The 11,534-nt window shown below is 31.1% G+C and overlaps 1 protein-coding gene across 1 annotated transcript in view; it reads left to right on the top strand.

Annotated features, from left to right (window-relative positions):
* The window catches only part of LOC111085816 (F-actin-methionine sulfoxide oxidase MICAL2-like), a 42,298-nt gene that overhangs the window by 29,406 nt on the left and 1,358 nt on the right, over positions 1-11,534 (top strand). Inside the window, exons 2-4 of the mRNA XM_022386150.1 lie at positions 6,998-7,353; positions 9,707-9,920; positions 11,388-11,494. Of these exons, the coding sequence (XP_022241858.1) occupies positions 7,039-7,353; positions 9,707-9,920; positions 11,388-11,494 (636 nt within the window). The 5' untranslated portion in view covers positions 6,998-7,038. The remainder of the gene's footprint in view (positions 1-6,997; positions 7,354-9,706; positions 9,921-11,387; positions 11,495-11,534) is intronic.

The raw sequence follows: 11,534 nt of genomic DNA on the forward strand, positions 1-11,534 counted from the left end.
AAAAAAAAATTAAGGCAGTCAGACAAACAAACACACGTTGACGTAACTTTATTTAATAAAACTACACGTAAAGTAAAAATAAATGATATTTATGATAGTGTATAGAGTTTGAAACAGTTATGAACGTTCAATGTATGATACAGTTTTACTAGTTGAAACAAAGAAACTCACAAAAACGAACCGAATCTAAGTTATTGCAAAGTAGAACACATGTAAAGTTGTAATGAAAGCAAACGTAGCTGAATATGGAGAAACGTCTGAATGCCTGTCCACAGTGATAAGCATATGGTTTTGAACGAACTGCGCATGCGTATTTTAAACCTAAATAAGTCAAGAAAGCCCATAGAAATTGTATTTAGTGTACTTTTTTTTAGGAAATTACAAGCGTGTTATGTGTTTGTGTGAAATACTTTGCAAATAAAAAACCTAAAATTTAAATCGAAGCCAGTCGTCACATGATAACGACATTTGTGCTATCGTATATTATACTCGTTGCATTAAAAAGTTTGACTAAGCATAAAACAGGTAAGATTTTTCTAAATGGAAAAGACAATGTGCAACCTGAACTCCTCGGACAAAGGCCTTTCTAACGACATGAGATTTATAGCGTTTTTTCAAGAAATGTGCGAGAAACGTTCTGGACAGACAAACGCAAGCGTATTATTTATATAGATGTTTTTGTTTTTTATTTGCTAACCCTAAGTCTCATGTGAATACTCAAGTTTACGCTTAACAAAGTGTCATCTTCATTGAATATAGTTGTTTTCCCTGTTAGTTCTGCTATTTAAAATGATCTAACTGAACCGATTTCGGGTTGAATAATTTTAACATCAGACTGGTTGGTTTTATAACTATAATATAATCGTAAATTATTCAAATTTCCGATCTAATATAAGTTAAAATTCAGATTTAAATAAACTACCAGTTTAAGAAACAACGGTGTTGCTTTCATACACATTGGATCATTGCTAATCAGTAATGTTTGTTCTTCAGTAGTTAGCAGGTAGAATTACATTTGGTAAAGAAAGGGCCGTTGAACAAACACGAGTTATGACAGTTCTATAGAACTTAACACTAATGATCTAACGTTGTTAATAAAATGTATGCTTTTAGTTTTTCATAATAGTAGAAGTAAAATGCATCGATTGGTGTAGTAAATGCGGCAGAAAAGCTTATTACCGTATTAGATGTTCCGTTTTGATACAACACCCACATTTTAATGCAAAAATACCACCTATAACTTGTATCTTAGAACAGTTAAGAAATTTTAGAGATAAATATTCGGGAAAGGTTTGAGAGAAATATAGACCAGATATGCCTCATTTATTTCAGACTGTTCTGATTTTTTCATTCAAACTTAACCAACCTTCCAAATTTGGAAGATGTGTGTATTATCGTTCAACAGTTTATGATGCTACAAATATTATCCAACAGAAATGACGTAGATAGTTTGATCCATAGTTATTTGTTTTACAATTGAGCCTGCACACAGTTACCAGGGCGCTGCCTGCCTACAAACCTGAAGCAACAGTTTGCCCTTGAGCCTACTATTGATACTTAGGTTCGGTTGTGAAAGATGGAACTTGGTGATGGTCTGTTTAACACTGGTACGCTACAGATATTTTGTTATTTTTGTATATATATATATATATAAATGTGTGTGTATTAGAAAACTAATTACAGATAAAATGACCATATGCTAATTTCGACTGGGTGTTGGTTGAGCATTTTAATTTGAATGAGTCACTGACCCAGCTTGAAGTGGCCTGTTATCTATCTATCTAGCCCGTGGTGTTTAGCAGCTCAGTTGGAGTTTGCGCCATACATTTTAAACACATGTTTCAATGTTAGAGAAACGTGCTGCGTTAGTCGAAACGCACCTCCATTTGTTGTTAAAATTAGATAGGGGAAAAAAATTAAGTGTAGAATAAGGATTTTGTAAAATGTTATAAAAAAACCTTAAACCACCCTCACTGTGAGTAATGCCCCCCAAAAAATTTTGAAAGTTTGTCACGTAAATATGTTACACAAACTAAACGTTTCAGACAATTTTGAAGCAGAAAATTGGTAAGACTTTTAACAAAATATTTTACTAGCACTAAGATAATTGCTTATTCATCTGGACCTTTCTTTTTTTATATACAGTCTTCTTTGACCCTTTATTGCACATTGTAAAGTACAGGTGACAAATCCATATTTGTTGCTTAAAACATATACAAATACTTCAGCTCTGTAGTTCAATGCTCTTACTTTCAGATAACAGTCTAAATAAACCATGGAATTATTTGTATTTGTTCCTCAATTGAACATTGTTACTTCTGTATAACGCACCCATTTATATCTTACTAAAATGTATTTCAAAGATAATGTACCCCCACTCCACCTAAACCGTATTCTCATATACGTGCGATAAAGGGTTAAACTCCTTACGTTCGTCAACCATAGAAATTGAACTAATCTTAGTTGTTGTTTTTACGCAGTATATACCTTTTAAATATATACTGTTTTGCAGACAATTTAGACAACACAACTTTATATTTGCTATGATAATTATAATTTTGAAGACGGGTAAAATACGACTTTGCTGGCGATAGTTGTTGTGACGTCATGCAGAATGAATGTATCAGAACGCGAGTCGAACACGCGACGTGGGAGACAGCATGACTCATGGCTTTTGTTACCAAGTGCTGAATCGGGGATGGATCTCACTGGAGGTCGTCCCATGGCGCATGATGTGTGTTTTGGGCAAAGACTGAGCAAGAAAAATTGCATTGCGTTTATTTCGTCTGAATAGATATATCAGTGAGTGATGGTTCAAAAAACTAGCGTTTATATTCTTACAATTTAGTGAACTGTCAAAGGGAGAATTTTAAGAAACTGATTACTAAATACAGAATAAGTTTTACTTTTTCCAAAACCATTAGTGATGATAATGTTTTACTGCTATACATGATATTGGCAATAATTTTAAAATATTTTATAATGAAAGGAATGAGAATTGATTAAGTAATCTCAAAGAAGGCATAAGTTCATGATAGAAGTTTGGCTGTATGGACTTGGAACACAATTTTGGTGCACTTTCTAAACAATACTTATTAGTTAATATGGGAATAATATTAGATCGAACACAGTATCATCTTACAACTAAAGCAGATGGGCATTATAAACCTATCTTTGAAATAATGATCGTTAATTCAGTATTTCTCATTTTATCCAAAACTTTGATTTAATAAGTTTCCTGATAATATTTTATAGAATTTTAAAAGTTAAGATCATAGGTTCCTAAACTGTGGTTTACCAATTACTGGTGGTCCACGATCTCCCTTGAGGTGGTCCACAGAAATGTTTTGTAATTAAGGAAAGGAGGAGTTTGTAGATCCTGGAGTAAACCTGACACTTGAGATGTTAAAAATTCACTAGAAAAGTGAAAAGGTATATGTTATATGGCTTTTGAGTTAAAGTAGGAATATGTATTTTTTACTTGAGAGTTTGTGCACATTGTAAAATAATGATATGAACTACCTGCTTGCTGGTTTTTGTACAAAAAAGAAGAATGACACTTATTTGAGCTTTCTTTTGAAAGAACTTTAAGGTCAGAGTTTAAAAGAAATCCACTATTAGAGTTTTGGATTCAGAGAACTGGAGACTACCCAGAACTACCTAAACATTCAAGATTTTATTTAAAGTGTTTTGAATTATAAAATTTTGTGAACTTTTATGTAAAAATTTTTAAACAAGCTAAAAGTTAGCAATTTTTGTAACAACCGATGTTAAAATGTTCATGAGATTTCAAATATAATTCAGCATTTTTGTATTTATTAAAGTTGCAATTATATTTTAATTTTACAATGCACTGCAGAGTTTTCCTTAGAGAAACTATATTTGAATGTTGTTACATCACTTTCGAGGTTCAAAGGTTATTGTACTCACAGGTACTACATGTACAGCCACCAATGTAATGTGAAATGGTGAAGTAAGTGGTGCTTAACCTATTTTGTTCCCACTGCACTCTTCTGGTAATTAACACACACATTAGAATTTCATCTAGCCCACTTTTAGGTATATTCATAAATTTCACTTGAACTAACCTAGTATTTATACATTAAGTGTTTTGTGTTAACACACCGATACTTATACAAGTTACAATTTCCATTTATGCCCAGATTGTTATTTAATCAAAGGGGAAAGAAAGGTAAATAGTTTTCAGAATAATTCTTTATTACTATCAATTTATCAGCTTTTAAAGAGGTAACTATGTACATCAAAATGTATTACAAGAATGTACAAAATGGTTTATAATAACAAAAGATGCATCTATTTACACTGATAATCCCATACAAAGTTTGCCATATTTTATTTAAAAGTATGTTAAAATATTTTACATCATAAATGAGTTTTAGAAGTGTTTGTTCTAATACAATTTGCATGTCACTGTGGTATTTTAGAAATGTACAACATTCCATGTGATTTAGTCAAGGTTTAAAAAATCTAGTATTTAATATTTTGGAATTTTAATTTCATAATTGCTTGAATCTAATTAACATTGATTAAAAATTTACTTCTGGTAGAAGAAATACAGTACATGATAATGTTAAATCAAAGTGTGTTTTGAAACTTGTATGATCTGTGGCTACTAAATAATTGGTTTCACATACATGATTCATGCTGAAACATTGTGCAATTTTTAATAACATACTGTAATCTATGGTTACTATTAAGCAGTCCCATGGTGGAACAGTGGTAAGTCTACAGATTTACAATGTTAAAATCAGGGCTTAGATTGCCCTCAGTGGACCCAGCAGATAGCTCAAGGGGGCTTTGCTATAAGAAACACATACACACTAAGCAATCAGTGCTTTTTAAGAGTGTTCTGCTACTTGTATACTTATATTTTGAGTTTTATTGCCTTTAGCAATAAAACTACATCCTTTCTCCTTATACATCTTGTAGATACATTACACTAGAATTATACTTTGGATGCAGAGATAAATTCTAGTTCATTTCTTTTTAAGTGTACTTACATGCTGAGTTTTCCAGCTTTTAACAATAAAACTGCTTTTACACTTACTGTACAGTTTCCAGAATAATACTTCGTGGATGTAGAAAGTCTAGTTCATGATCTAATGTTTTGAATTTTCTAACCTTTTAACAGTAGAACTGCCTCCTTTCTTCTTATATTCTTATAGCTCCCAGAATTCTACAGAGAGAGTGAAAAAATCTAGTTCACATGACTTATAAGTTTACTACATTACTCGTGTCTTATGTTAAAATTTCCTTTGATTCACAGCAAAACTACATGTATCCCCATCATTCTTGTGTACTACCAGCATTTTTATTATACAAAGAAAGGAAAGAAAAATGTGTATACATCATTTACTATTCTGTTTGAGAAGATTAAAATATGAATAATTTTCAAGTAGGCAAAAATTTTCCTATGTAAGCACACTTACGTTCTGTTTGTGTACACGTGCAGTATTTGTATTAGTGAAGAAAATCCATTATCAGAATTTAAAAGTAGATTTTTCTCTGTGTTTAAGATTTTTTTCTGCAACTTATTTGTAAGATTGTGTTGAAATTCAATGTGAATGTATGGTTGTAGGCATTCTTTGTGGAGCTTTCAGGAGTTAACAAGTTCCAGAATAAAAGTTGTCATTATTTTTTACCTGGTTTGTGCAGTATTTTGTACCACACCCTGCTTTTCCCATGTCAGATGGGTGTGGATAATGATTGAGCTTAGGTATTGCTGTTTAAATGACATGCATGTTACCAAATAAGGCTAAACTTCACTAACAGTAACTGACCTTCACATATGTTATAAAATGAACCATTAGTGCTTGTTGCATTGCAGCAGGTAAATGTATCTTTAGAATCACATTTCTGGAAAATTTCTTAACATACAAATTCAGCTGTTTCTCAACCATCCTCATACATTTTGTGAGAAATACTGTGACATTTTATGGAAAGCAGCAACATGATATATTCCTATGTTGTTGTTTTTTTTGTGGACAGCTCAATTAAGACAGAACATTGGTGGCATGACAGAAATCAGTATCTACTTATATAAACAACATCTGTTAAAGTTTTTGCATATTTCTAAAAGATTGTAATTTGTGTCAGTGATAGCAGCATTTGATATCAAAATGTCAGTGGACTCGTGTGCTGAGGTCTTAAAATTGAAATATAATTTTTATATATAGCACCATGCATTTTCTAATTTTCACATTATGTTTTTAATCTTATAACATTCATGTGCTCAAAATGTATAAACATATAGTTTCTTAACACCCAGTAAAATGTTTTATCAATACACTAGTTGAAGGGGTCTAAACATATGAATGTCAAATTTACTAATAATTTATCACAGAGATTGACTGTATGTCAATACTTGAGTGTTTTTATCAAAACTTTTCGTAGTAGGTTAAAATAATGGCTAAGACATTAGCAATAGCACTGTACTTATTGTATTGTATAGTGTTTAGATATTAATTGAAAATATTAGTGAAGTGTGTTTACCTGTAATAAAATAACTTAAGGCTGTTTATATTTCATATGTATTTTTTGAAGATCAAAGGCAAGAAGAACTGAACTAGTAGATATTTAAGATAAACTTAGTATCAAAAACATCAATTCAGACTTTTTTAGCAGCATGTATTTTGTTATATTAAGAAAATGAATAAATTTATTGATCATTTTTTGATCATAAATAGTAGGTCAAACTTGTAAACAATATATTTTGGTTTCACAAATGTGTATCAAGTTAGTGTTTTTGAAAAGAACATTTTAAACTTATCACTAATAAGTTCTAATTTTGGAAAAGGAACAAATTTATTAAAATACTATTTTGCATCATTTGAAATAAATGCAAACCTTTTTTTAACAGTAGATTTAACATGATTTGTTTCTTTAGTGAAGGAACAAATGTAGTAGGCTTTTGTTTTTGATTGGTTGATAATAATTTATGAATGAAAGTTTATATTCAACTATCATTTCTGTTTAGATATGAGTTAATATCTAGAAAAAAATCAGTGCTCGAGCACCATGTTTGTGGTTGCTATGGATACAAGAAGCAGGATCAATCCTCATCTTGGTGGGGCTACACCAATGAGTCCAGAGAGTGCCATGGCCTCAGATGTTTTTGACCAGTTTCTGTCAGCGGGTACTTTCAAAGCTACATTGTCGACATATCGTTACCTGTGTGAAGTGCTTCGAATCAAGCCAACAAATTACTCAACATTCTACCCAAAGTTAAAGGCCAAGTTGCGTTCTTGGAAGGCAGCATCTTTGTGGTCAAAGCTAGACAAAAGAGCTAGTCATAAGTGTTATAATCGAGGAAAGGCATGTCCAAATACTAGGGTAAGTAGTACATCCATGCATCTCAAGTTGTTTACACTCAAACAGTTAGTGACCTAGACTTGTGTGGCTTTCCTTAGTAGTTACTGAATAGGAACAGTATTTGCACGTGTAAGATAAAAGTCACTGCAGAGTGTCAGCATCTGGGGTTTGTCTTCTATGTATGTGCATGTAGGTCAGTCTAATATATCAGAAGAAATGAAGTACATTGTAGTTTTCAGTAATGACATTAAACAAATTTTTGTAATGATTGTTTTATAAAAACATTCCATAATTATTATTAAGAGTATTTTATTTACAAAAATGTTCCATTATTTTATAGTCTTTTTTTTGTTTAACTTTGTATTTCTTGATAACTCAATGAGTGAGTTGTGGGCTATGTTACAAGTTATTTGTAAACAATACAAGATATCAGTAGCTTTGAAAATTTTTGAATATATTTTTAATTTAGAAATGAAAACTATTCAGCTATAACAAAAATGTAAAATATTAGCATAAAACCAGTTTAAGTGTATGATAATTTTTGTGGTTTTCTTTGTGCAAGCTACATATACCAATTGAAATTGCATAAGTTATAAATATACTGTTTATCAGTGAGCTTAAAAGTAGGATGTTATTAAATATAATCATTAAATAAATGTGAAGCTTTTTTTCATTGAAATGTTAGCCAGCATATTAATAAAGGGAAGGGAAGTCCAACAAACAGTTTTAAAAATAATATTCTTATTAAGTGTTTTCAACTGGAAGCTAAATATTTTACACTGGAAACATTGTACTTGCAGTACAAAGCTGATGAACTCTCGTATATTCAACACTTTTCATGTCTTTTGAGAATATTATAATTTCTTCAGTGTATTAAATCGTGAATTTAATTCATTTTCATAGTTGCCATTCTCATGTAATTACACATATAGTATACACCACACTGATTTGTTCCAACATTTTTTTATTCATTAGGTTTCATTATTAATGTTAATTTTAATGTAATTTGGCCTTCCTCAGTAATCATAGTAAGGTATGTTTTCGTTGAAAACTACTGTTGCAATTTTACTTGGAAACATCAATTTCAACTCATTGTTGGAAGTTATCATCAGGGTGAATTCCTTTGAGTTAAACTGCTCTTTTTGAAAACATTATTCACGAGATTGTATTAAAGTTTGTTTTTAATTAAAATAAAATAAAAATAGTTTCTAAGAGTTACAATGTAATTCAAGTTAATCTATATAAATAGTACTGTCTGTCCATGTAACTACTTCACCCCCTGTAGATGGATCTTCACCAAATTTGGTATGGAGGTTCATTGGGTCCATGGGGAGATATATGTAACCTTGTAGTTTCACATTTTCTGTTTTGCAGTTTTTATGAGAATGTTTTACAATTACATATAAGGAAAGCAACTTTTTATGTCTTAAGATAGATAACCTTTCATTAATCATGAATTTACAGGGGATGGGTACTCCAGCTAGTCATTTAATATTCTAACAATTCAAGTTGATAATGTCATGGAACATAAAATTTATAAATTATAAATTTTTCTTTTTAGAATGAGGTGTGTGTTACTTTAATTAAAATAGTATAATGATATGATCTTGAAACAGGAAAGCTCTGGTGGTATTAGGGCAAAATACTGTTGTTGTGATTGCAATTAATCACTAGAGTTGATTTACATCCTAAGAATCTTGTAATTTATATGCATTAATTGTTAAAAAGACAAAAATTCAAAGCTCAAAATAATATAAGATTTTTGAATAAAAACCTGAAAGTGTAGTTTTTGATCTCATGCTTTGCATAACTTCGAGTGGCTACTTTTGAATAAATACAATTGAAACGTGTATTAAATTTCGTACCACTATAATAAACAGTAATGTTTACACAGTATAGCCTTATCTGTTAATTTGTGATGAAAAGGAAGTTCTTGAGTATTAATTAAAATATTTGAAAGAATCATTAACTTTGCACACAAAAATGTCTGAAACTTTACATTGAAATGTTTCTGTAACAGACATATATATATATATATATGTAACTAATGGTTTTCTACTTTAATGGTAGTTGAGCAAATATAACTGTCTTTCTACTGTTTTTGAAGTTTAAGTATCAAAACTTAGTAACCTAAATTTTTAATTGATATATTGAGCCAAAAAAACATGTATTATGTTTGTAATAATCTTAGGTATAAATATTTACCTTTATCCTATTAGTTCTTCTAATGCATAAAAGAAAGAATGCACACAAAAAAAATTGAAACTGAACAAGTTTATGAGTAAAATGATTTTTAGATATGAAAGTTACTTTAAGCTTACCAGTATTATTAATGATAAAAATTGATTCTCTCTCTTTTCTTGTTTATAAATAGGTACTAATCATTGGGGCAGGACCCTGTGGTTTGAGGACAGCCATTGAAGCACAACTTCTCGGAGCTAAAGTAGTAGTAGTTGAGAAAAGAGATCGCTTTTCTCGTAACAATGTGCTTCATCTGTGGCCAATAGTGATTCATGATCTCCGCAACCTTGGAGCCAAAAAGTTGTTTGGGAAATTCTGTGCAGGATCCATAGATCACATAAGTGAGATTCATTTGTTTTGTCTATAGTTCCTGAAAAAAGAAGTCTGCCATATAAATAAGAGAAATATATGAATGAGTTAATTGTGGAGTATATGAAGTGAATAAATAGTATTTTATACGTAAGGATTAAATATTTATAAACAAACATATGTTCTGAATATGAAATTTAATGAAGTTCACAGAACAACAATAGTGATTTTTAATCCAAATTGCAGATGATTGTGATGTTGAATGACACAAAAACAATACTAAAAGGTATTACAAATGAATGAGGTTATTTTCAAAGAAATTTCCCAAGTAAGATTCAGTTTTCAAGTAATGGTGTGAGAAAGAGTTTCCAACATTAGAAGTTTGAGTTACTGTAAGTGACATAATTCTGGTTTCTAGGTAAATTTTAAAATGTATACATATATGTTAACATTTCAGTCCTCTTACCTTGTACATCTTGATTAGTAACTGAAAGTCTAACATTGAATTTCTGACAGCTACAATAAAGCTTTATAGGGATTCTGTGCATTATAATGTAATTTAGTAATGCGTAGATGTACAAGTCTGATGTTGCTGCATACATTCTCAAACTATACATGTGAGATGTCAGGTGATTGAAAGTACACAGTTTTGTGTGTTGTGATTTTAATGTACGAAAATAGTAAATTTCACTAGCACTATGGATTTGTGAGCTGTAATTTAGCTACTGTAAAAATAATTTATTGATTCGTTCAATTTGTCAAGTATATACAGAGTTGAGTACATTATATTAAAACAATTTTGAATATAAAAATGAGCAAATCACATGACAACACAGCTGATATAAAAGTATGGTGGAATACCATAGATCAGAACTATAATTTGACATTATTTGATGTTTCATAGGTAGTGTGATGCCACCAAAAATTTATTGTTTTGGTAAGGATATGTAACAACCTTTTCCAACACAAAATATTCATATACACAGTTCATAAAGGTGTGTTCAGCTTGGGAATTTAGAATTTCCAAGATGGATATTCCCAGTACTTACTGGTTTGAAAAGAAAGGAATATAGATCAACTTGGGGCTCCAGGACCATTGAGAAAGAGACCTGTAACAAGTCACACCCCAGCTGTGATAAACAAAGTGTGGCATTTTGTAACAAGTGAGAATCAACTAATAGAAAAATCAGTGGCAAAATTGTGCATTGCCCCCAGGTAACAGTGTGAAACATAATCAAGATAAAGCTTCCAGTCATACCTCTTATTCAGTCATTGTATACCTCAAGCAGCTGGAGGATGAAATTGGTATTCATGCTATTCCATACAACGATATACTGGTCAAGTTGCTGGATGCAGCAACTCTGAATAGCTCTGTGATCAGACTGTTGAAACTGACACTGGGTTTACCATTGTAAAAGACTATCATATGGTTGTTATGTTCAAAGCACACCACTCCTAACTGAACAATTTTCCACAATCCATCTAGTGTACAAGGATGTTGGTTTGGCAGCTACAGCTTATCCTGCTCAAAGTGGCCCTGTTGCTTGGTGTAGAAGTTCATGAAAATGTTACCTTTAAATCTCTTATTGAACCTCCTGAAAACCTATCTAGCGAAACCACAGCCAAGGGAACGGGCTGATTTTTCAAAGCCC

This window comes from Limulus polyphemus, unplaced genomic scaffold (assembly GCF_000517525.1).
Source record: "Limulus polyphemus unplaced genomic scaffold, Limulus_polyphemus-2.1.2 Scaffold638, whole genome shotgun sequence".
NCBI lineage: Eukaryota > Metazoa > Arthropoda > Merostomata > Xiphosura > Limulidae > Limulus > Limulus polyphemus.